Source organism: Lethenteron reissneri, chromosome 61, assembly GCF_015708825.2.
Source record: "Lethenteron reissneri isolate LAM-NWPU_2019-01 chromosome 61, ASM1570882v1, whole genome shotgun sequence".
Classification (NCBI taxonomy): domain Eukaryota; kingdom Metazoa; phylum Chordata; class Hyperoartia; order Petromyzontiformes; family Petromyzontidae; genus Lethenteron; species Lethenteron reissneri.
This window is the reverse complement of record NC_083839.1, coordinates 7,912,146-7,938,060: the sequence shown is the minus strand read 5'-3', so window position 1 is coordinate 7,938,060 and position 25,915 is coordinate 7,912,146. Positions and strand designations below refer to the sequence as shown.

The 25,915-nt window shown below is 56.9% G+C and overlaps 1 protein-coding gene across 1 annotated transcript; it reads left to right on the top strand.

Annotated features, from left to right (window-relative positions):
• The first annotated feature begins 902 nt into the window (after window positions 1–902).
• Window positions 903–25,615, top strand: LOC133358356 (zinc finger protein 385D-like). Its single transcript, XM_061576653.1, has 7 exons — window positions 903–1,046; window positions 4,656–4,766; window positions 9,800–9,995; window positions 11,092–11,478; window positions 15,299–15,522; window positions 16,678–16,788; window positions 17,864–25,615. Exons 1-7 carry the CDS (start codon window positions 939–941, stop codon window positions 18,233–18,235), a joined length of 1,509 nt encoding a protein of 502 aa, XP_061432637.1. The 5' UTR covers window positions 903–938; the 3' UTR covers window positions 18,236–25,615.
• The last annotated feature ends 300 nt before the right edge of the window (window positions 25,616–25,915 follow it).

Here is a 25,915-nt window from a genome sequence, read left to right as displayed (position 1 = left end):
TTTACTCACAACTCGGTCTCTGTGCGAGTCTATGGGTCTCTGTGCGAGTCTATGGGTCTCTGTGCGAGTTAATGGGTCTCTGTGCGAGTATATGGGTCTCTGTGCGAGTCTATGGGTCTCTGTGCGAGTCTATGGGTCTCTGTGCGAGTCTATGGGTCTCTGTGCAAGTCTATGGGTCTCTGTGCGAGTCTATGGGTCTCTGTGTGAGTCTATGGGTCTCTGTGCGAGTCTATGGGTCTCTGTGCAAGTCTATGGGTCTCTGTGCGAGTCTATGGGTCTCTGTGCGAGTCTATGGGTCTCTGTGTGAGTTAATGGGTCTCTGTGCGAGTCTATGGGTCTCTGTGCGAGTTAATGGGTCTCTGTGCGAGTCTATGGGTATCTGTGTGAGTCTATGGGTCTCTGTGCGAGTCTGTGGGTTTCTGTGTGAGTCTATGGGTCTCTGTGCGAGTTAATGGGTCTCTGTGCGAGTCTATGGGTCTCTGTGTGAGTCAATGGGTCTCTGTGTGAGTCTGTGGGTCTCTGTGTGAGTCTGTGGGTCTCTGTGCGAGTTAATGGGTCTCTGTGCGAGTCTATGGGTCTCTGTGCGAGTCTATGGGTCTCTGTGCGAGTCTATGGGTCTCTGTGCGAGTCTATGGGTCTCTGTGCGAGTTAATGGGTCTCTGTGCGAGTCTATGGGTCTCTGTTTGAGTCGATGTGTCTCTGTGTGAGTCTATGCATCTCTGTGCGACTTAAAACACAGTGGGGGGGGGGGGCGCGCTCACACGAACCCCACCCAGAGATGGGGGCCAGAGTCGGTCATTGCACCCAACTCCCTTCTTGCTGCAGCCACCCTGCACCCTATGAACTGCCCCGTGTCTGTGCCCCCCCCCCTTGCCCACGACGCAGGAGGCGGGTGCCAGGGGGGTGTGGGCCCTCAGCCCCTCCACGCCCGCCCCGCGATGCCCCTTCAGCACCCGGCAGCAGCAGCAGGAGGACTCAAGAACTTCCTCCCCTTCCCAGGGGAGGGCGCGCCCACGAGACTCAGCCTCTTCCACAACTTCCCGAATGTGAGCGGCCTCCTAAGACAGCGGTCACCCGTGCAGCCTTCGCAGACTGTCAGGGCAAGTGCTGTGGGTGATGTAAAACACAAAGATACAGATTGACCCCGTGTAGCCTTCACAGACTGTTAGGGCAAGTGCTGTGGGTGATGTAAAAGACAAAGATAAAGATTGCCCCCCCCCCCCGTATAGCCTTAAGAGACTGTCAGGGCAAGTGCTGTGGGTGATGTAAAGCACAAAGATAAAGATTGCCCCCGTATAGCCTTCACAGACTATCAGGGCAAGTGCTGTGAGTGATGTTAAAGACAAAGATAAAGATTGCCCCCCGTGTAGCCTTCACAGACTATCAGGGCAAGTGCTGTGAGTGATGTTAAAGACAAAGATAAAGATTGCCCCCTGTATAGCCTTCACAGACTATCAGGGCAAGTGCTGTGAGTGATGTTAAAGACAAAGATAAAGATTGCCCCCCGTGTAGCCTTCACAGATTGTTAGGGCAAGTGCTATTAAAGATACACCGACACACACTAACACAGACAAAGATCCCCCGTGTAGCCTTCCCAGATTGTTAGGGCAAGTGCTGTTAAAGATACACCGACACACACTAACACAGACAAAGGTCCCCCGTGTACCCTTCACAGACTGTTAGGGCAGGGGCTGTGGGTGATGTAAAACACAAAGATAAAGATTGCCCCCTTATAGCCTTAAGAGAATGTCAGGGCAAGTGCTGTGTGTGATATAAAAGACAAAGATAAAGATTCCTCCCGTATAGCCTTCACAGACTGTTAGGGCAAGTACTGTGGGTGATGTAAAACACAAAGATAAAGATTGCCCCCCCTGTATAGCCTTCACAGACTGTTAGGGCAAGTGCTGTTAAAGATACACCGACACACACTAACACAGACAAAGATCCCCCGTGTAGCCTTCACAGACTGTTAGGGCAAGTTCTGTGGGTGATGTAAAACACAAAGCTAAAGATTGCCCCCTGTATAGCCTTCACAGACTGTTAGGGCAAGTGCTGTGAGTGATGTTAAAGACAAAGATAAAGATTGCCCCTGTATAGCCTTCACAGACTATCAGGGCAAGTGCTGTGAGTGATGTTAAAGACAAAGATAAAGATTGCCCCCTGTATAGCCTTCACAGACTATCAGGGCAAGTGCTGTGAGTGATGTTAAAGACAAAGATAAAGATTGCCCCCCGTGTAGCCTTCACAGACTATCAGGGCAAGTGCTGTGAGTGATGTTAAAGACAAAGATGAAGATTGCCCCCCGTGTAGCCTTCACAGATTGTTAGGGCAAGTGCTGTTAAAGATACACCGACACACACTAACACAGACAAAGATCCCCCGTGTAGCCTTCCCAGATTGTTAGGGCAAGTGCTGTTAAAGATACACCGACACACACTAACACAGACAAAGGTCCCCCGTGTACCCTTCACAGACTGTTAGGGCAGGGGCTGTGGGTGATGTAAAACACAAAGATAAAGATTGCCCCCTTATAGCCTTAAGAGAATGTCAGGGCAAGTGCTGTGTGTGATATAAAAGACAAAGATAAAGATTCCTCCCGTATAGCCTTCACAGACTGTTAGGGCAAGTGCTGTGGGTGATGTAAAACACAAAGATAAAGATTGCCCCCCCTGTATAGCCTTCACAGACTGTTAGGGCAAGTGCTGTTAAAGATACACCGACACACACTAACACAGACAAAGATCCCCCGTGTAGCCTTCACAGACTGTTAGGGCAAGTTCTGTGGGTGATGTAAAACACAAAGCTAAAGATTGCCCCCTGTATAGCCTTCACAGACTGTTAGGGCAAGTGCTGTGAGTGATGTTAAAGACAAAGATAAAGATTGCCCCCCCCCGTATAGCCTTAAGAGACTGTCAGGGCAAGTGCTGTGGGTGATGTAAAGCACAAAGATAAAGATTGCCCCCGTATAGCCTTCACAGACTATCAGGGCAAGTGTTGTGAGTGATGTTAAAGACAAAGATAAAGATTGCCCCCCCCCCGTATAGCCTTAAGAGACTGTCAGGGCAAGTGCTGTGGGTAATGTAAAACACAAAGATAAAGATTCCTCCCGTGTAGCCTGTCACAGACTGTCGGGGCAAGTGCTGTTGAGTGGCAAGTAGCTGCACCGATGAAGGCCGCCACAGTGGCACGCCAGGCGAGCACCACGCCCGGCCGCCTTTGTCTCTCCAGTGGCGATGTTTACCGCACACCGCACCCGGCTACTCAGTTACGACTTGAGTCGACCCGAAGCAACAACAATCTCTACAACGTGGTACCTAATTTTATCCACCCGCCCATAGGGATGAGCCATCACCAGAGGGAGATGGGAGAGAGATGAAGAGGGGGAGGGAGGTGATGGTGTAGAGGGAGATGGGAGAGAGACGGGGAGAGAGAAAGGAAGATGGGGGAGGGAGGTGTAGAGGGAGATGGGAGAGAGACGGGGAGAGAGAGGAAGAGGGGGGAGGGAGGTGTAGAGGGAGATGGGAGAGAGACGGGGAGAGAGAGGAAGAGGGGGGAGGGAGGTGTAGAGGGAGATGGGAGAGAGACGGGGAGAGAGAGGAAGAGGGGGGAGGGAGGTGTAGAGGGAGATGGGAGAGAGACGGGGAGAGACGGGGAGAGAGAGAGGAAGAGGGGGGAGGAGATCGCCGGGTGAGAGGGAGATAGAGGAGAGGAAGAGCGAACTAGGGGAGAGAGAGAGAGAGGAAGATGGGGGGGGGGGGGTAGGAGGGTGGTGGTGGTGGTGGGGGGGAGAGATGGGGAGGAGAGGAAAGAGGAGGGTGAGAGAGCGCGCGAGAGGAAATGATGAGCAGCACGTGAGAGAGACACGTGGGGGGGGGGGGGCGATGGACAGGAGGAGCTCGCGGGGAGATGGAGCCGCTTGGGATCTCGGTTATTTCTGTTCCGGCGACATCACCGGAGACGCGGAGTCGGCGCGTGCGCGCAGAGACCTCGCAGAGCGCGCGTGGGGAGCGGTGGCGCAGCGGTTAGCGCGCTGCGCTGCGAACCCGGCGACCCCAGTTCGATTCCCGCTCACGGCCGACACCGGCGACGATTACCTGCAGCGGTCCTGAGCCTCCCCTAGGTCGACTCAGCCTCAATTGAGTGCTTAGTGCGGTGTGTAAGCGTCGCCACTAGGGAGACAAAGGCGGTCGGGCGTGGTGCTGGCCACCCACCCCCTCGTGTGCTGTACCAGTCTTCATTAGGTGCTCGCTAACAGCACTTGCCCCAACAGTCTGTTAAAGGCTACACGGGGGAATCTTTGTCTTTGTGTGTACGCACGTGAATGGAGCCCATAGCTCACACAGAAACAGAGCCCTTACCGATAACCATCCGGCCTGCACACCAGCCAGGGGCTCAAGCGAAGCCTGACTGCTGATGAGACACCCAGTGTCGAAGCCGCTGCGGAGTCGTGGTCGTGCCGAGCCAGCGCTGCTGAAACTGGTGCGCGTGCGCGGGGGGGCTCATGGGATGTGTCGAGAGAAGAAAAAACGACCATAGCGTTCATTTGCGAGCAGGTGGAAGAAGTGCCTGCCGAGTTCGATTCTTACTGGCGGGCACGTCCCTTGGACGTAACCCCCCCCCCCGTGCCCCCCCATGCCCCCCCCCCCCCCTCTCAGATGGATCCGGTACAGAAGGCGGTCATCAACCACACGTTCGGGGTGACTCCGGCTCCACGCAAGCGACAGATCATCACCTGCAGCCTGTGCCAGATCAGGTTCAACTCCCAGGTAAGGCGGGTCCCCCCCCCCCCCACACACACACGAAATTAGACAATGATCCCCCGTGTAGCCTTTACAGACTGTGGAGGCAAGTGCTGTTCGTGAACACAGACCCACAAAGAGTTCCATAGACTCACACAGATATTCACAGACTCACACAGAGACCCATAGACTCGCCCAGAGACCCACAGACTCACACAGAGACCCATAGACTCACACAGAGACCCATAGACTCACACAGAGACCCATAGACTCACACAGAGACCCATAGACTCACACAGAGACCCAGTGACTCACACAGAGATCCATAGACTCACACAGAGACCCATAGACTCACACAGAGACCCATATACTCACACAGAGACCCACAGACTCACACAACGACCCATAGACTCACACAAAGATCCATAGACTCACACAGAGATCCATAGACTCACACAACGACCCATAGACTCACACAAAGATCCATAGACTCACACAGAGATCCATAGACTCACACAATAACGCTGCTATTTGTGGTCGCAAAAGAAAACAAAATAAACACTCTGTGACGTTTCGGGCAGTGGCCCTTCTTCAGAGCGACTTGACTCTCCCCCTCTGGCTTCTCCTAAGTGTTGTGAAGCAGGGCCATTGCCCGAAACGTCGCACACCACTGCACGGCGGTGGTGTTATTATTATTGACACGGAACTTGCGTGTGTGTGTGAATTTTTTGTTGATCGACGAAATAAACTAATTTACGTTCAGAGTAATAAAAGGCGTATCAACTATTCCCATTGCTAACGCAGTTGCTGCTGCTGCAGTTGCTGCTGTTATTGCAACTGCAGTTGCTGCTGCTGCTCCAGTTGCTGCTGCAGTTGCTGCTGTTATTGCAGCTGCAGTTGCTGCTGCTGCAGTTGCTGCTGCAGTTGCTGCTGTTATTGCAGCTGCAGTTGCTGCTGCTGCTGCAGTTCCTTGCTGCAGTTGCTGCTGTTATTGCAGCTGCAGTTGCTGCTGCAGTTGCTGCTGCTATTGCATCTGCTGCAGTTGCTGCTGCAGTTGCTGCTGCTGTTGCTGTTGCAGTTTCTGCTGCAATTGCTGTAGTTGCTGCTGCAATTATTTCTGCAGTTGCTTCTGCAGTTGTTGCTGCAGTTGCTGCTGCAGTTACTGCAGCTGTTGCTGTTGCTGCTGCTGCGGTTGCTGCAGTTGTTGCTGCAGTTGCTGCTGCAGTTGCTGCAGTTGTTGCTGCTGCTGCTGCAGTTGCTGCTGCTGTTGCTGCAGCTGTTGCTGCTGCAGCGGCGTCGGCATCTGGCAGAGGGAAGGGAGCGATGGCGAGTCCGCGCCACGCTGGCCGACTCCCCGCCCGTGTCACGTGGTCGACTCCCCGCCCGTGCCACGTGGTCGCGGTGACCCGGCAGATGCCGCCAGGGACCTTCAGCAACATCGCCCCCTCGTGACGTCACCGTGCCCATAGTTGTGCAACACCTTTGGGGGGCGGGGGCCACGGGGGGTAGGGGGGGGTTGGAGATGGGGGCGGGGGCCACGGGGGGTAGGGGGGGGTTGGAGGTGGGAACGGGGGGCACGGGGGGTGGGGGGTTGGAGATGGGGGGGGGGAACGAACTCTGTAATTGCCCCCCCAGGGAGCTCGAAAGACACCGGGACGACGTCTTCTTCTCCCGGCCTAACGACTCCCATTGTTGGCGGCCTCTCGCTATAAATACTACACTCGTGTGTGTGTACACGTGTGTGTGTGTCTGTGTGTGGCTGTGTGTACACGTGTGTGTGTGTCTGTGTGTGTACACGTGTGTGTGTCTGTGTGTACACGTGGCTGTGTGTGTGTGTCTGTGTGTGTGTACACGTGTGTGTGTGAACACGTGTATGTGTCTGTGTGTGTGTGTCTGTGTGTGTACACGTGTGTGTGTGTACACGTGTGTGTGTGTCTGTGTGTGGCTGTGTGTGTGATTGTGTGTGTGGGACGCGGTAGTGTAGCGGTTAGCGCGCTGCGCTACGAACCTGGTGACACCGGGTTCAATTCCCGCTCACGGCCAACACCAGTGGCGATTATCTGAACAGGTCCTGGGCCTCCCCTAGGTCGACTCAGCCTCAAATGAGTACCTGGTGCGAAGTGTAAACATCGCCACTGGGGAGATAAAGGCGGCCGGGCGTGGTGTTGGCCACCCACCCCCTCGTGTGCAGTGCCGACCTTTATAGGTGCTCGCTAACAGCACCTGCCCCAACAGTCTGTTCAGGCTACACGGGGGATCTTTGCCTTTGGCTGTGTGTGTGACTGTGTGTGACTGTGTGTGTGTGCCAGAGGACATCCTTCATGATGGTGGGCAGGTCCGGATAAGGCTACGTCGCGAGGAGTCGGAGCCATTCCCTGTTCACCTTGGGGTGCGACAGGGATGTCCTCTGGCTCCCACATTTATTTCGACCACGCAGTTCGTGAAGCCTTCGATGGCTGTACCGGAGGAATTTCCATCTGGTACAGATACAACGGGAAGCAGATCGATACTCGGCGAGGTAGTTAACATCTCCTAGCCACCATGATGATGATGAGATAGAGACACGCAACATCCAAATATACAGCAGCAGATATCAGGATCGGGATGGAACCCACGACCTCCTGTATACCAGGCGAGGTAGTTAACATCTCCTAGCCACCGAGTTGATGATGATGATGACAGAGTGAGAGACACGCAAACTCCAAATATACAGCAGCAGGCGTCAGGGTCGGGATCGAACCCACGACCTCCTGTACACCAGGCGAGGTAGTTAACATCTCCTAGCCACCGTGATGATGATGATGATGAGAAAGAGACACGCAAACTCCAAATATACAGCAGCAGGCGTCAGGGTCGGGATGGAACCCACGACCTCATATAGACCAGGCGAGGTAGTCAACATATCCTAGCCACCGTGATGATGATGAGAGCGAGAGAGACACGCAAACTCCAAAATATACAGCAGTAGTTAACATCCCACAATGCCCTCTACGGCTGTGGCATCTCCTGAGCTCTCTCGGGTGAAGGTAGATGCCGCTTCTTCCGACAGCAGCGAGCACGGCTGTGCCTTGAACATAAACATTTTAACGCACAATACTGTCTCGATATGAATATATAAATCCGCCTCATCGCTAATAATATCCTCACAAAGAAGCCAAATGAAGGGTGCGTGTGTTTTAGTTCAGCCGGCAACTCATCGTCAGGATCTGTCTTTGTCGCGGAGCAATCCGATGAGGTGTGAAGCTCTGTTTGACAGGATCTGTCCTGCGACTGGGGTCAAACACGTGTCCCCACGTGTCCCCACGTGTCCACACGTCTCCCCATGCGGCACACCACATCCACTTACGTACCCCCCCCCCCCCCCCCGTCTTCCTCCTCTCTCTGCCTGTGAGCTCCATTCCTCGCGAGAGCAGCCCGGGTCTTGTTGAACTCAGGCTCTGAGCGCTGCTGAGTTCACGAATCCGACATGGCCATTATGACCACCCACCACCACCCCCCACTGCACTACAGTAGCAGAGGTGGGTTGGGGGGGGGCGGGCGGTGCGATTATCAGCGGCTCCCCCCCCCCCCCCACTCGTCTCCTCCTTCCGGGGAATCTTTCAGATCCCCCCCCACCCGCCCCCCCACCCGCCCCTTCCCCGCCCCCGCCCCATCTCATTACTTACGGCAATTTTATATATTTTTTCGCTGACTCAGCGCCTCAATTTGGCGAGTAACAATGACCTCCATTCACCGGGGGAGTCGGACGCGGCCGGCCCACGCGGTGCCTGGCCCCGGCCATAGGAACGTCGACGGAGCGAGGGGCCAGCGCCTCCGCGAGATCGTTCCCTGCGATGACACGCGGAAGATACGCGCGGGGGGGGGGGTAAGGGGTGGAGGTACCCCTCTCTAGGGGGGTACCCCCCCCCTCTCCAAGGGGATACCCACACCTCCTTCAATGCCTCTCACCGTCTCTCTGTCATCGCCGCCGTCATTAAGTCTGAGCCCCGGGGAGCCTTGACGTGAACCCCCTCGCCATCTCAGCGCCCCATCGGCATCGCCATGCGCCGTGGAATGTGCATGAATAGCGGGGTCTGTTCCTCTGTGTGTGTCGGGGGGGCGGGGCGGGGTGGAGCGGTGGTGCAGCGGTTAGCGCTACGCTGCGCTACGAACCGGGCGAACCCGAGTTCAATTCCCGCTCGCAGCCACCAACGCCGGTGACGATTAATCTGAACCGGTGCTGCCCCCCCCTAGGTCGACTCAGCCGCAAATGAGTACCTGGTGCGGTTTGTAGTAAACATCGCCACTGGGGAGACAAAGGCGGCCGGGCGTGGTGTCGGCCACCTCCCGCCGTCACGTGCCCGGCTTAACGGCACTTGACCCAACAGCCTTGTGAAGGCTACACGGGGCACCTTTGTCCGTGCGTTCCAATGGGGCTGCCCTGGCCCTGTGGGAGCCTCTGGCCTCCTCCAGAGGGCCCTGCAGAGGGTACTTGGCCTCCTCTTCCTTTGAAGCGGTGCGGTCACCCACATTCTACCCCACACACACTGATCTGTACCGCGGGGTGGACAGAGGCAGGAGGGGTGGGGGGGGAGGGGGAGGGGGGTGAGGGTGGGGGGGTGAGTGTGGGGGGGAGGGGGGTGAGGAGGGAGGGGGGGGTGAGGGTGGGGGGTGGGGGTGAGGGTGGGGGGGGAGGGGGGTGGGCATCTATGAAACTCGCCCCCATTGTTTGAACTCCGCGCAGGGAGATGGAACCGAGCGGGCGACTCTCTGGGTCTGCGCGTCTCCCCCTCGCGCGTGCACGTGGAGATATTCTGTCTCGCCGCGTCTGTGTGTGTGCCCCCCCCACCGTGTCTCACCGCGTCTCTGTGTTTCTCCACGTGTCCCCTCTGTGCCCCCCCCGTGTCTCCCCGTGTCTCCCCCTGTCTGTGTCCCCCCGTGCCCCCCCCCCCCGTGTCTCCCCCTGTCTGTGTCCCCCCGTGCCCCCCCCGTGTCTCCCCCTGTCTGTGTCCCCCCGTGCCCCCCCCGTGTCTCCCCCTATGCCCCCCCCCGTGTCCTCCCCCCCGTGTCTCCGCACCCAGAACCAGGCGGACGCGCACTTCCAGGGCACCAAGCACGGCAGGAGGCTGCGGGCTATGGAGTCGGGCAAGGTGAAGATGGAGTCGGCCAAGGTGGTGAAGATGGAGTCGGCCAAGGTGAAGAAGGTCGCCGAGGGCCCGGGGGGAGGGGCCACTCGCCAGGGGGCGCCCCAAGAGGCTCCGGAGGGCGCGGATGAAGGTGGGGGGGGGCGTCAACCGTGACATGATGGCAGTGCTGATGATGATGGTGGTGGTGGTGCTGATGATGATGGTGGTGGTGCTGCTGATGGTGGTGGTGGTGGTGCTGATGATGATGGTACTGCTGCTGATGATGGTACTGATGATGATGATGGCATTGCTGATTATGGTGGTGGTACTGATGATGATGATGATGGTACTGATGATATTGATGATGATACTGATGATGATGGTACTGATGATGATGGTACTGCTGATGATCATAGTACTGATGCTGATGATGATGGTGCTGCTGCTGATGATGGTACTGATGATGATGATGGTACTGATGATGATGATGGCATTGCTGATTATGGTGGTGGTACTGATGATGATGATGGTACTGATGATATTGATGATGATACTGATGATGATGGTACTGATGATGATGGTACTGCTGATGATCATAGTACTGATGCTGATGATGATGGTGCTGCTGCTGATGATGGTACTGATGATGATGATGATGGTACTGATGATGATGATGATGGCATTGCTGATTATGGTGGTGGTACTGATGATGATGATGGTACTGATGATGATATTGATGATGATACTGATGATGATGGTACTGATGATGATGGTGCTACTGATGATCATAGTACTGATGCTGATGATGATGGTGCTGCTGCTGATGATGGTACTGATGATGATGATGGTACTGATGCTGATGATGATGGTACTGCTGATGATGATGCTACTGCTGATGGTGATGCTACTGCTGATGAGCATCGTCATGGACACTTGAACCCCTTTGACGATGCTGCTGCTGCTGCTGCTGCGTTGTTGGTGGTGCACAAACAACAACAACAACACACTCCGTGTCAATAACAGCAAACGCCGGGTGTATGTGGTCTTAAAAGGCAATATATATTTATATGACAGGCGACGTTTCGGCCAACGGCCCTTCCTCTTCACGGAAGCCCCAGCAGAGCGAGACAGAGAGAGACAGAGAGTGTATGACGAGGGGGGTGGGGGGGGGGCTGTTGTTGTTGTTGTTGACGGACGCGTTGAGCCGATGGGCGGCACCCTGTGTCTCTCGCCCTCTGCACCACCAGAACAACAACAACAGCAGCAGCTGCAGCAACAACAACAACAACCTCCCTGCAACAACAGCATCAGCAGCATCAGCAGCATCATGAGCAACGCAAGCTCACCACCACCAGCAACAACAACAACAACGATGACGACGACGTCACCGACGTCGTCACCCGCCCCCCCGAACGACCTCGCAAAGGGACCCGACCCCCCAGCGAGGGGGCTCAGCCCCCACGCCGAGCCCCTCCCCCCGGCGCCCCCCACGGGGGTCTCCGCGGGGCCCCCCACGGGGGGGGCCCCCACCGCCAAGGCGGAGAGCGAGGAAGAGAAGGCCAAGCGACTGCTGTACTGCGCCCTCTGCAAGGTGGCGGTGAACTCGCAGTCTCAGCTAGAGGCGCATTACAAAGGTAGCTCGCGACACGGAGAATACGGTAACAGCACAACGCACTCGTTTACACGTGGGGGCTGCGGTAGAGTGAATACGGTAATGCGGTGTGGGGTTGCTAAGGGCTGCAGTGAGGTGAATACGGTAATGCGGTGCGAGGTTGCTAGGGGCTGCGGTGAGGTGAATACGGTAATTCGGTGTGGGGTTGCTAGGGGCTGCAGTGGGGTGAATACGGTAATGCGGTGTGGGGTTGCTAAGGGCTGCGGTAGAGTGAATACGGTAATGCGGTGTTGGGTTGCTAGGGGCTGCAGTGGGGTGAATACGGTAATGCGGTGTTGGGTTGCTAAGGGCTGTAGTGAAGTGAATACGGTAATGCGGTGTGAGGTTGCTAAGGGCTGCAGTGAGGTGAATACGGTAATGCGGTGTGGGGTTGCTAAGGGCTGCAGTGAGGTGAATACGGTAATGCGGTGTGGGGTTGCTAAGGGCAGCAGTGAAGTGAACAGGGTAATGCGGTGTGGGGTTGCTAAGGGCGGCAGTGAGGTGAATACGGTAATGCGGTGTGGGGTTGCTAAGGGCAGCAGTGAAGTGAATACGGTAATGCGGTGTGGGGTTGCTAAGGGCTGCAGTGAGGTGAATACGGTAATGCGGTGTGAGGTTGCTAGGGGCTGCGGTGAGGTGAATACGGTAATGCGGCGTGGAGTTGCTAAGGGCAGCAGTGAAGTGAATACGGTAATGTGGTGTGGGGTTGCTAGGGGCTGCGGTGAGGTGAATACGGTAATGCGGCGTGGAGTTGCTAAGGGCAGCAGTGAAGTGAATACGGTAATGCGGTGTGGGGTTGCTAGGGGCTGCAGTGAGGTGAATACGGTAATGCGGTGTGGGGTTGCTAGGGGCTGCAGTGAGGTGAATACGGTAATGCGGTGTGGGGTTGCTAGGGGCTGCAGTGAGGTGAATACGGTAATGCGGTGTGGGGTTGCTAAGGGCTGCAGTGAAGTGAATACGGTAATGCGGTGTGGGGTTGCTAAGGGCAGCAGTGAGGTGAATACGGTAATGCGGTGTGGGGTTGCTAAGGGCTGCAGTGAGGTGAATACGGTAATGCGGTGTGGGGTTGCTAAGGGCAGCAGTTAAGTGAACACGGTAATGCGGTGTGGGGTTGCTAAGGGCAGCAGTGAAGTGAACACGGTAATGCGGTGTGGGGTTGCTAAGGGCGGCAGTGAGGTGAATACGGTAATGCGGTGTGGGGTTGCTAAGGGCGGCAGTGAAGTGAATACGGTAATGCGGTGTGGGGTTGCTAAGGGCGGCAGTGAAGTGAATACGGTAATGCGGTGTGGGGTTGCTAAGGGCTGCAGTGAGGTGAATACGGTAATGCGGTGTGGGTCGGATGGGCTACGCTGGAGTGAATACGGTAATGCGGTGTGGGGTTGCTAAGGGCTGCAGTGAAGTGAATACGGTAATGCGGTGTGGGGTTGCTAAGGGCAGCAGTGAGGTGAATACGGTAATGCGGTGTGGGGTTGCTAAGGGCGGCAGTGAGGTGAATACGGTAATGCGGTGTGGGGTTGCTAAGGGCAGCAGTGAAGTGAATACGGTAATGCGGTGTGGGGTTGCTAGGGGCTGCAGTGAGGTGAATACGGTAATGCGGTGTGGGGTTGCTAAGGGCTGCAGTGAAGTGAATATGGTAATGCGGTGTGGGTTGCTAAGGGCAGCAGTGAGGTGAATACGGTAATGCGGTGTGGGGTTGCTAAGGGCGGCAGTGAAGTGAATACGGTAATGCGGTGTGGGGTTGCTAAGGGCTGCAGTGAGGTGAATACGGTAATGCGGTGTGAGGCGAGGTAGTTAACATCTCCTAGCCACCGTGATGGTGATGAGAGAGAGAGACACGCAAACTCCAAATACACAGCAGTAGGCGTCAGGGTCGGGATCGAACCCACGACCTCCTGCGTACCAGGCGAGGTAGTTAACATCTCCTAGCCACCGTGATGATGATGAGAGAGAGAGACACACAAACTCCAAATATACAGCAGCAGGAGTCAGGGTCGGAATCGACCCCACGACCTCCTGTAGACCAGGCGAGGTAGTTAACATCTCTTAGCCACCGTGATGATGATGAGAGAGAGAGACACACAAACTCCAAATACACAGCAGCAGGCGTCAGGGTCGGGATCGACCCTACGAGCTCCTGTATACCAGGCGAAGTAGTTAACATCTCCTAGCCACCGTGATGATGATGAGAGAGAGAGAGACGCAAACTCCAAATATACAGCAGCAGGCGTCAGGGTCGGGACCGACCCCACGACCTCCTGTAGACCAGGCGAGGTAGTTAACATCTCCTAGCCACCGTGATGGTGATGAGAGAGAGAGAGACGCAAACTCCAAATATACAGCAGCAAGCGTCAGGGTCGGGACCGACCCCACGAGCTCCTGTAGACCAGGCGAGGTAGTTAACATCTCCTGTCCACCGCGTGCGAGGGAGACGGCGGAGTAAGAGGCTGGAGAAGTCCCACTCGGCTCCCCGCACCCCGAGCCGTGCGAGCGACAGACAATTAATCACGATCATTGCCAAGAGGGGGGGGGGTGAGGAGAATCTGGGGGGGTGTGGGGAGTGAGGGGGGGGGCAGGGGGGTGAGGGTCTGGGGGGGGGTGTGTGGGGAGGGGATATGGGGGAGGGGGGGGCTATGAGAATAGGGGGAAGTAGTTATGAGGGGAGGGGCTGTGGGTGAGGGGCTGTGTGCAGAATGGGTAGTGGCTATGAGGGGAGGGGCTGTGGAGGAGGGGAGGGGCTATGAGAATATGGGGACGGAGTTATGAGGGGAGGGGCTGTGGGTAAGGGGGGGGGGGCTGTGGGGGAGGGGAGGGGTTGGTGCCAGTGAGGGAGGCAAGGCTGGTTGGTTGTGGTTGGTGGTTGTGGTTGGTTGTTGTTGGTGGTGGTTGTTGGTGGTGGTGGTGGTGGTTGGTGGTGGTGGTGGTTGGCCTGGGCCCTGCGGTATGAATAGCTCCACGTGCACGCGCCGCGTGAGCGAAGTGGAATATCGATTAGCGCTGCGAAGGGGGGGGGAGGGGGGTGGAGATGTGGGGCGTGATTGGGGATCGGTGGAGGTGGCTTTTATTGTTGTTGAATCAATGATGAATAATCATATTTTTTTATGATGATGATGATGCTGACGGTGATGATACTGCTGATTGATGATAATGATGGCGATTATCGATGATGAATAATCACTATTTATGATGATGATGATGCTGCTGATACTGCTGATTGAACTCAAAATCACCGCGCTCATCAATGGCATGGACGAAGATCGTATTTATATTACTAATATAATGAGCCAAGGATGTGTGTGTCCCGCGCGTGACGTCACTCCTCATGAGGCCCACCCCCCTCATGAATATTCATGAGCGGGTGGATTTTTACACTAACGCAGAGGAAGATAAAGCAAAATTAAGTAATGTATTACTCCCCCTCACCCCTCCCACTCCCTACCGCCTCATTCACAACACTCCCCTCCAAACACTCCCCCCCCTCGCCCCCCCCCACTCTCTACCGCCTCACTCTCCACTCCCCTCCCAACACTCTCCCTCGCCCCCCCCCGACTCCCCCCCCACCTCCCCCCATCACCCTCACCCCCCCCCCTTCCATTGCCCCCCCCCAACCTCCTCCCCCCTCCCCACACCACCCCCACATTTCCCCCCAATCCCTCCCCCAACTCCCATTCTCCCCAAACCCCCCCCCCCACTACCACCCCCCCAAACCCCTCCCCCCCCACCCCCCATTCCCCCCTCCCCTTTTCCACCCCCCCCCCCGCCCTTATCCAACCCCCCCCCCCGCCCTTACCCCCCCCCCCCCGCAGGCGCCAAGCACAAGGTGATGATGGAGGTGCAGAGTGGGGGGGGCACGATCCGCGCGTGCATGCGGCCCGCGGGGGGGCGGGGCGGCGGGGGGCGGGGGGGCGGGGGGGCGGGGCCCGAGGGGGGCGGGGGGGCGGGGCCCGGGGGGGGCGTGGTGCAGCTGACCCGCGCCTTCCGCTGCGAGCTCTGTGACGTCGTCGTCAACTCCGAGTCGCAGCTCAAGCAGGTGGGTGGGGGGGGTGAGGGGGTGAGGGGGGTCAGAGGGCAACCCCGGGGGGAGGGGTTCATTGGGTCACGCAGGAGAAGCGGGGGGGTAAGGGGGAGTGGGGCGGGGGAGAATGAGGGGGGTCAGAGGGTAGCCCCGGGGTGTCATTGGGTCACGCAGGAGATGGGGGGGGTAGGGGGGAGTGGATGGGGGGCTGGGTCAAAGGGCAGCCGCGGGGGGTCATTGGGTCACGCAGGAGACGCGGGGGGAGTAGGGGGGAGTGGAGGGGAGGGGGGGTTGGGTCAGAGGGTAGCCCCGGGGGGTCATTGGGTCACGCAGGAGACGGGGGGGGTAGGGGGGAGTGGATGGGGGGCTGGGTCAAAGGGCAGCCGCGGGGGGTCATTGGGTCACGCAGGAAAGGCGGGGGGGGATAGGGGGGAGTGGAAGGGAGGGGGGGTTGGGTCAGAGGGCAGCCCCGGGGGGGGTCATTGGGTCACGCAGGAGACGGGGGGGGGTCATTGGGTCACGCAGGTGAGATGCGGCTCGAAGGTGACCCAGGGTGCGAGCGAGTGAGTGAGTGAGGGGGTGGACAGGAGGGTGGGGGGGGGGGGGTGTAGTGGTCAGCGCTACGCTGCGCTACGAACCCGGCGACCCGAGTACGATTCCCGCTCACGACGATTATCTGAACCGGTCCTGGGCCTCCCCTAGGTCGACTCAACCTTCAAATGAGTACCTGGTGCGGTGTGTAAACATCGCCACCGAGGAGACAAAGGCGGCCGGGCGTGGTGTTGGCCACCCACCCCCTCGTGTGCCGTGCCGGCCTTCGTAGGTACTCGCTAACAGCACTTGCCCCAACAGTCTGTTGAGGCTATACGGGGGGATCTTTGTCTTTGTAGTTGGCTCAGGGCACGAGCGAGCGAGCGAGTGAGTGAGTGAAGGGTGCAGGAGGATGGGGAGCTGAGTGGAATTCTGGTCCCAGCGGTGTCCAGACCGGCCGGGCGTGGTGCTGGCCACCCACCCACCCAGCCCACCCACCCACCCACCCCGTTTGCCGTGCCATCCATCACGGGTGCTGCTCCTCGCTGACGGCACTTGCCCCAGCAGGCCGTTGAGGCTATACGGGGGCGGGGGGGTCCTTTGCCTGTGTTGTGTGACTGTGACGATCGGTATGCGCAGCACGTGACGAGTCGCCGGCACAAGGACAAGCTGGCGGGGAAGCCGCCCAAGCAGAAGCTGGGCCCCTACAGCCGAGTCGCTCGCAAACCCACACACAGTCAGCACCCCAGGGTGAGTGCAACACGCACACACTCACACACACTCACACACACACACAATCACACACAATCACACACACACAATCACACGCACAGACTCACACACACTCACACACTCACACACACTCACACACACACAGTCAGCACCCCAGGGTGAGTGCAGCACGCACACTCACACACTCACACACACACACAATCACACACACACAGTCAGCACCCCAGGGTGAGTGCAACAAGCACACACACAATCACACAGACTCACACACACACAGACTCACACACATACACAATCACTCACACACACACTCACACACATATTCACACAATCACACACACACAATCACACACACTCACAGACTCACACACACACTCACACACACTTACACACAATCACACACACACAATCACACACACTCTCACACACACAATCACATACAATCACACACACTCACACACACACAGACTCACACACACACACAGACGCACACACACAGACACACTCACACACACTCACACACACACAATCACACACACACAATCACACACACACAATAACACACACACGCAGACTTACACACACAATCACACACACAGACTCACACACACAATCACACACACAGACTCACACACACACACAGACTCACACACGCGCACAGACTCGCACACACGCAGACTCACCCACACATGCACAGACTCACACGCACAAAAAAATGACAAAGATCCCGTCTAGCCTGTAACAGGCAAGTGCTGTTAGCGAGCAGCAGCGATGAAGGCCGGAACGACACACGAGTGGAGTGGGTGGCCAGCAACCACGCCCGGCCGCCTTTGTCTCCCTGGACGCACACAGCAGTGGCGGTGACGTCACCACGGCGCTTGTGCCAGGCCAGGTGCACGTTAAGGCCGTGTCAAACGCCCGCCGGCAGGAGGTCACAGGACAGACCCAGCAGGTGCCACGTGTCGACCGACTGAGATGACCGGCCGACGCACCACCCGTGCCCCCTACCATGCCACGCACACACACACACAGACAAAGGTCCCCCGTGTAGCCCGTGCCCTTTGCCGCCCACCCCCTTCCCGTCTTGCCGCAGCCGTCCAAGCTGAGCTTCCCCAAGGAGTTGGCGACGTCGCTCAACGGAGGCTACCTGCTGGCCCCGCTCCACCCGTCCTCGGGGCTCGCCCCCGGCGTGGCCCACGGCAAGATGGCCTTCGCCAAGGAGCCGCTCAAGACGCTCGGCCCGCCGGGCTTCCTGGGGCCTCCGCTCACCGCGGCTGGAGCGGCGGCCGCGGTGGCGGCGGCCGCGGCGGCAGCGGCGGCCGCCTCACCGCTCCACGCGGCGTTCACGCTGCGGCCCGGCCCCCCGACCTTCATCCGCGGCCCGGCCTTCCTGCCGGCGCTGCTGAGACCGGCGCCGGGGCCTCTGCGGACCCCGCACGGACACTTCGTGTTCGCGCCCTACTAGCGGCGGCCAGGTTGGCGGTGTTTGGTGGGGGGGTGCGGGGGGGGCCGGTTTGTCACTGTCGGAACAGGAGCGGTGGGTGCGGTGTGCCGGGTCCACGCTGGTTAGGCCGGAGTTGGTGGCACGTGGCTCGCGGTAGCCGTGCGTGGTGTGCCGTGTGTGGTGTGCCAGGCGCGGTATGCCGGGCGTGGTGTGCCGTGTGTGGTGTGCCGGGCGTGGTGTTACGTGCGTGGTGTGCCGGGCGCGGTGTGCCATGCGCGGTGTGCCATGCGCCCCAAACAGCTGTTGATGAAATTCCGGCGATCGGCGATTTAAGCACAAATCAGAAGTCGGGGCAATGGCTTCTGCTCCAACGAGCAAAAATGGGGTCTGATGGTGGTGGGAATTCCCCGTTGCTGTGGCGAACGTCGGCCATGCCTTGACACGACTGTTGGCTCCTCGCTGGTTGGTGCTGCTCATGGTGTTGACATTGGAGGGATGGTGATGGTAGTGATGATGGTGTTGATGGTGATGGTGGTGATGATGGTGTTGATGGTGATGATGATGGTGTTGATGATAGTGATGATGGTGGTGATGATGACAGTAATGGTGGTGATGTAGTAGGGAGGATGGTGATGATAATGGTGTGGATGATGATGGTGTTGATGGTGTTGATGGTGATGGTGTTGATGATAATGATGGTGATGTTGATAGTGATGGCAATGAAGCTGATGGTAATACACGAAGTAAACAACCCACTTGATACCCTTGCAAATGTGGCTACACACACAAAGACAAAGATCTCTCGTATAGCCTGTAACAGACTGTTGGGACAAGTGCTGTTAGCGAGCGCCTATGAAGGCTACACACGCACACGTGCACGCACGCACCTGAACGCACACTCACCGATGTCACTCTTGACCACCGTGACACAGCGCAGCGCACAAGCTGCCGCTATTCACGGAAATCATAATAACGACGACGACGATGACGACGATGACGATGACGACGATTTCGCCACTCGTCTAGGGCTTGAGTCTCGAGACTCGCCCTTCGCGAGGGGGGGTCCCTACGGCACCGAGCGACGCTTGCGTCCGGACCGTGATCTAACGAGGGACGATGTCCGATGGATCTCGGAGTCATCCAACTCCGCGTGTTCGTGTTACAGGGGTGACCTTTAAAGCGGCGCTACTTCCAGACGCGTGCAATCGTTAGCAAAGACAAAGGCGCCCTCTCACTCCCTCCACCCCCGGTATAGTCTTTAACAGGCTGCAGGGGCATGTGCTGTGAGCGAGTACGGAACGCGTATGATGATCGGCACGGCCGCCTTTGTCTCCCCCAAGCTGCCAGTTTATGTTTTTGTTGATACGCACCGCACGAAGGTACGCATTTTAAAGGCCGAACCGACCTAGGCGTAGGGCTCACGACCGGTATTTGAATATTCGCTGTCCCATTGATTGGGTGGTCGTGAGCGGGGTATCGATCTCTGGTTGCCAGGTTCGAAGCGTGCACCGATCCACACACGCAGAGAACTCGGTACGCACACAACAATAGCAACAGCAACAACAACAGCCTCCATTCGCCACTAAGTGGCGGTGACGTCACCACAGCATTTGTGCCAGGCTAGGTTCACTCCGAGGCGATCGCGTGGGGTGGGTAGCCAGCACCGCGTCCGGCCGCCTTTGTCTCCCCACACCGCACCAGGTACTCATTTGAGGCTGAGTTGACCTAGGGGAGGCATAGGATCGATACAGATAATCGTCACTGATGTTGGCAGTTGAGCGAGAATCAAACTCGGGATATCACACACAGCAACAACAACAACCGCCGTTCATAACTAAGTGGCTGAGACGTCACGGCGCTTGTGCCAGGCTAGGTGCACCTTGTAGATGCACAGACACAGCGACACGCCTGCACGACCCACCCACCCTCACCTCGCCCACACCGCACGCACAGCAAGCCATCGTCTCAGTCTGTAAATAATGTAAACAGAGACGAGAGTAATCATCATGACGACGACGACGATCACGATACATGACAGAGGAGGGTGTGTTGGGCGTAAGGGAACGTGTGTGCACAAGAGATATTTTTTTGGTTTTTAAACCACAGCAAGAAATATCACGCTGTCTCTCTCGTACGGTAGCGTGCCGTAGAAATCGACGGCACGCGTTCTAGATGACGATGGTGGTGATGGTGATGCCGCCCGTACAAGTCGCAATATTGTATCTCCTTCTGTATAAGCACACAGGGCGGCGTGCCCTACCCTCTCTATGTAATATGCAGCTGCGGAATCATTGCTGTTAATGATGATGATCAATGATGATCATCAATGATGATCAATGATGATGCCGATCAATGATGGTGATGGTCAATGATGATGGTAAGATAACAAACAAAAAAGCACGGGGCGCCTCCTGTAGTAAGCACAGAGAACCTCCCCTCAGCACCGTGCCTCTCGTGCCCCCCCCCCGCCCGCCGGCCCCCCCAACCCCATACACACACGGCGAAAGTTTGCGAGCACCCGTTCCCGTTGGTATGCGTTGGTGTGCGTGCAGGGTGTTCACTCTCGTGGCGTTCCTATCCCTACAGTCGCTGTCCATGGTACTGAACAGACTCTACAGCAGCTGTCCATGGTACTGAACAGACCCTACAGCAGCTGTCTGTGATACTGAACAGACCCTACAGCAGCTGTCCATGGTACTGAACAGACTCTACAGTCGCTGTCCATGGTACTGAACAGACTCTACAGCAGCTGTCCATGGTACTGAACAGACCCTACAGCAGCTGTCTGTGATACTGAACAGACCCTACAGCAGCTGTCCATGGTACTGAACAGACTCTACAGTCGCTGTCCATGGTACTGAACAGTCTCTACAGCAGCTGTCTGTGGTACTGAACAGACTCTACAGCAGCTGTCCATGGTACTGAACAGACTCTACAGCAGCTGTCCGTGGTACTGAACAGACTCTACAGTAGCTGTCCATGGTACTGAACAGACCCTACAGCAGCTGTCCATGGTACTGAACAGACCCTACAGCAGCTGTCCATGGTACTGAACAGACTCTACAGCAGCTGTCCATGGTACTGAACAGACTCTACAGCAGCTGTCCATGGTACTGAACAGACTCTACAGCAGCTGTCCATGGTACTGAACAGACTCTACAGCAGCTGTCCATGGTACTGAACAGACTCTACAGCAGCTGTCCATGGTACTGAACAGTCTCTACAGTCGCTGTCCATGGTACTGAACAGTCCCTACAGCAGCTGTCCATGGTACTGAACAGACTCTACAGCCGCTGTCTGTGGTACTGAACAGACTCTACAGCAGCTGTCCATGGTACTGAACAGTCCCTACAGCAGCTGTCCATGGTACTGAACAGACTCTACAGCAGCTGTCCATGGTACTGAACAGACTCTACAGCAGCTGTCCATGGTACTGAACAGACCCTACAGCAGCTGTCCATGGTACTGAACAGACTCTACAGCAGCTGTCCATGGTACTGAACAGACTCTACAGCAGCTGTCCATGGTACTGAACAGACCCTACAGCAGCTGTCCATGGTACTGAACAGACTCTACAGCAGCTGTCCATGGTACTGAACAGACTCTACAGCCGCTGTCTGTGGTACTGAACAGACTCTACAGCAGCTGTCCATAGTACTGAACAGACCCTACAGCAGCTGTCCGTGGTACTGAACAGACTCTACAGCAGCTGTCCGTGGTACTGAACAGTCCCTAAAGCCGCTGTACAATTGGTGACTGAATTTACCCTACAGCCTCTGTCCAGGGTTACTGAACAACAATATTCACGACTGTTTTATGTTGTACAATCGTCAATATGCGGAGGTGCGAGTATATATGAAGGTGCTTTCGGCCAATGGTTGAATGTTAATACGTGTGGGAAGGAAAATCGGAGCACCCGGAGAAAACTCACGCGTACGTGGCGAGCAGGCAACACATGGAGAGGGGACAGATTGTGTTTGTCCGCGCGTTGCTTGTACCGCCTTTCCCATGGCGAGCCAGGGCACGGCACCTGCTCGACCCCCACAATGTGTGTGCGTGTGTGACCCACCAACCCTCCCTCGCTGCTGCCTTCACCCGTTCTGTATTGCAGGCCACGTCGCGTAGCCACCACCGGGCCGACTGAGCAGTGTTTGTCCACAAGCCTCTGTCCAAAGAAACGAAGTCGCCATCGTCACTGCCGCTATTTAAATTGTTCGTATTCGACTCCTGTCCACGGCCGTGACCTTTTGCAATTGAAAGTCTTCCACTGTTGCGACGAGGCTCCCCTTCCACGATACTCTCCCGGCTGGTGCTGTTCAGCCTCTCCTCCCGCGGTTCCCGATTATTCCCGTAGGCAGCTCCTTCCAGGCTTACTGAGCCATGCAAAAAATCATCTCTCGTCCGCGGTTACTGAGCTCGTTATCGTTTCGCGTCTGTTCGTTGTGCGCAAGGGCCCCGTTGGCGCGGGCACTGAGGCGTCTGCGGAGCCTCTGTGCGTGGTTCGGAATTGTCGGCGCTACCCCAGTAAACAATGCCGACATTGGAGCCCAGCGTTAGCGGTGTGGGTTTGCCACCAACCGTTGGGACCAACGTTGGCGCCCGACGTTGATTGAACGTCGAGGGCTAACGTTGGGCCAACGTTGGGAGCCAACCAACGTGCCACGTTTACTGGGTATTAGAGCCACTGTCCGCGACGAAGAACCTCGCGCCAAACAGATGCCGCGTAGTGCAAGTGGCTTGTGAGAGGGGGGGCAGTGATGTTGATGCTGATGGCGATGATGATGATGCTGATGGCGATGATGATGATGCTGATGGCGATGATGATGATGCTGATGGCGATGATGTTGATGCTGATGATGATGTTGGTGGACGATACGGATGAGCTGCACGTGCATGCGCGTCGCGTCGCGGCGATGCGACGGGGCGCGTGGCGGTGAGGAGGTTGAGAGGATGGAGGCTCCGTGCCGGGAGACGGAGACCCGATTAACCTGGTTCACGACACGAGGACAATCGTCGTCGCCGTCGTTATTATCATTAACAATATTAATAGTTTTCATTATTTGTTGTTATCTTTATTGTTGTTTTTTTTTTTAACGAAACACATCTCGCATCGGCACTTCCCTTGCCAGGGAAGCCATTCTCAGTCGTAGTGTGACGAAGGCGCTTGCGCCATGAGCTAATAAACAAGCACAAAGATAGAGACAAAGCCCCCCCCCCCCCCTCCCAGACCCTGCACCCTCTCCCAGGTAGCCTTCGAACGGGCTGTTGGGGCAAGTGCTGTCCGCAAGTTCCGTAGCACCCACGAAGGCAGGCACGGCCACACGTGCCTGGCGATGGGGTTTGCCAGTACCACTCACGACCGGCCGCCTTTGTCTCCCCCGTCATTGCTAATGTTGTTGTCCACACACACCACAGTAGCAGCAGCAGGTAACTCACCTTTAAAGGCTGAGTCGACCTAGGTAGACTGGTCCGTGAGCGGGAAACGGACACGGGTCGCTGGGTTCGTAGCGCAGCGCGCTAACCACTGCGCCCACCGCTCCCCCGCCAACGATAAGCTCTACACAAGCACACACACGTGGTATGCGCGCGTGGCTGTCCACGATGTGACACTATCGAAGCCGGGATTTTACTCCAATACATTTGCTATATACAGTATATATACAGTATATACACAGATACAGTATATACAGTAAATATACAGTATATATACAGTATATATACATGCATGCTATGTTCAAATTATTTTCTTCGCATTTTTGTTCTTGTTGCTGTTGTTGCGTCGTGCCCCTCACGACCCACGTTTAGTTTCATGCCCCCCACCAAACCGCCCCCCCCCCCCACTATACGCACAACGTTGCACTCACACACACATACGCGCGCGCTCCTGGAGCGGGGTGCATGTTAGCGAGCACCTATTAAGGCAACGCATAAAGGGTTTGTGCTCAGGTTTTCGGCGTGCTCATTTTAAGCTGAGCTGACCTAGGGGGGGGGGTGCTCGAGCCAGTCTCCAGCACTTACTATAAGACAGGGCAAAGGGTTTGTGGCTCGTGTTTGGACGTGCTAATTTTGGGCTGAGCTGACCTAAGGGGAGGCCCGAACCAAGTCCAGACGTCCGCTTGCCCACGCGGTGATGTGCGATGTTTCATCGCGTGGAGATTTCTCCTCGGGGTCCAGTGTCGGTGTCCCCGTTTTCTTTGTTGTTCTTCGTTTTTCTCCGGCTCTGAACAAAATCCACGCTCGTGACTCGCCCAGTGACTTTGGCCAAACATTGCCTTGGGCATTGACTCTCCTGGCGAGCCACTGAGCTCATCGATCACTCGCCGCCGTGGCCAGGGATCAAACTCAGGTGGCCGGGTTTGTAGTGCGGCAGCGGGAGAAATAAAAAAAAACAGCAGCAGCAGCCACGCTAGAAACACACACACACACACACGCGCGCGCGCACACGTTCATGTCGTCTGTATATCTTGATAGCTCTTATCAGCAGAAGCCTCCGTAGATCACGTGAATCTGTGTGGCCACCCCCACAGCCTCTCCCTGTGAAAACAGCGCTACAGACACCGCTGCTTTCTCCTCCTCCTCTCTCCTCCCTCTCATCCCTCCGCCCTCACCACCACCACCACCGCCCTCCCATCCCAGACATCCTGGCCCGGTCACTCCTTCGCCCCCCCACCCACCACTCCTCGTCTTCTTCCTGCACCGACAATCATCCTCCTGCTCCTGCCTGCTGCTCATCTCGAGCCGTCACCTCCTCGTTGTCCGTCTCGGAGACTGCCGTGCAGGCCTCCCCGTTCCTTCCTCTCTCTCCCCTCCCCATAGATTCTGCCCCTGGCTCTTCTCCCCGTGGTGGCGGCGGCGGTGGTGGTGGTGGCGGTGGTGGTGGTGGTGGCGGCGGCGGCGGTGGCGGTGGTGGTGGTGGTGCCGCCACAGTGCATGCTAAAGCAACGCGTGCTGCTGACGAATGGCAGTGTCTGCTCTGGGTGGTTATTTCTCCGCGTTTCTGTATTTCCATTGTTGTCGCTGTCGTTGCCCGATAATTCATTACGCGTATAACTTTTGCGTAACTCTACTGCAGTGTATATACTTGAGCTTAGTATATATACACACACACACACACGAGTCTTCATGCTATGCTTTGTTTCGCGCACACACATATATACTCACACGACAAAGGTGCCCCGTATAGCCTGCACACGCTGTTGGGGGCAAGGTCTGTTAGCGAGCAACCCGTTCGGGCCGGCCACGGCACATCAGTGACGGGGTGGATGCCGTGGCCGTGAATTCACGAATTCCCGTGGCAGGCGCTCGGTATGGGGGACACGGACGTTGGCACCGAACCCTCGTCCACCGACACAATTCTTCGTCTTCCAAGTTACCCACACGTCTGTCCCCACGTGGGCGACTCGGGGGGAGGTGGGGGGGGAGGTGGGGGGAGGTGGGGGGGAGGTGGGGGGGGAGGTGGGGGGAGACAGGGAGGTGGAGGTGGGGGGGGGATAGAGGGCGGGGAGGAGGGGGGGAGGTGGGGAGAGAGGGGGGAGGTGGGGGGGATGCAAAGCGACCCCACGAATCCACGTTGCGTCCAGTCTCCCTGCTCAACATTGAGCGTGGACACATTCCACGTTCCCATGGCGGGGTGGAGGAAGGTTTGGGGGGCGGGCCCAGTATACACGCGCAGGAATCAACACCACCACCGTTGTCTGCTCA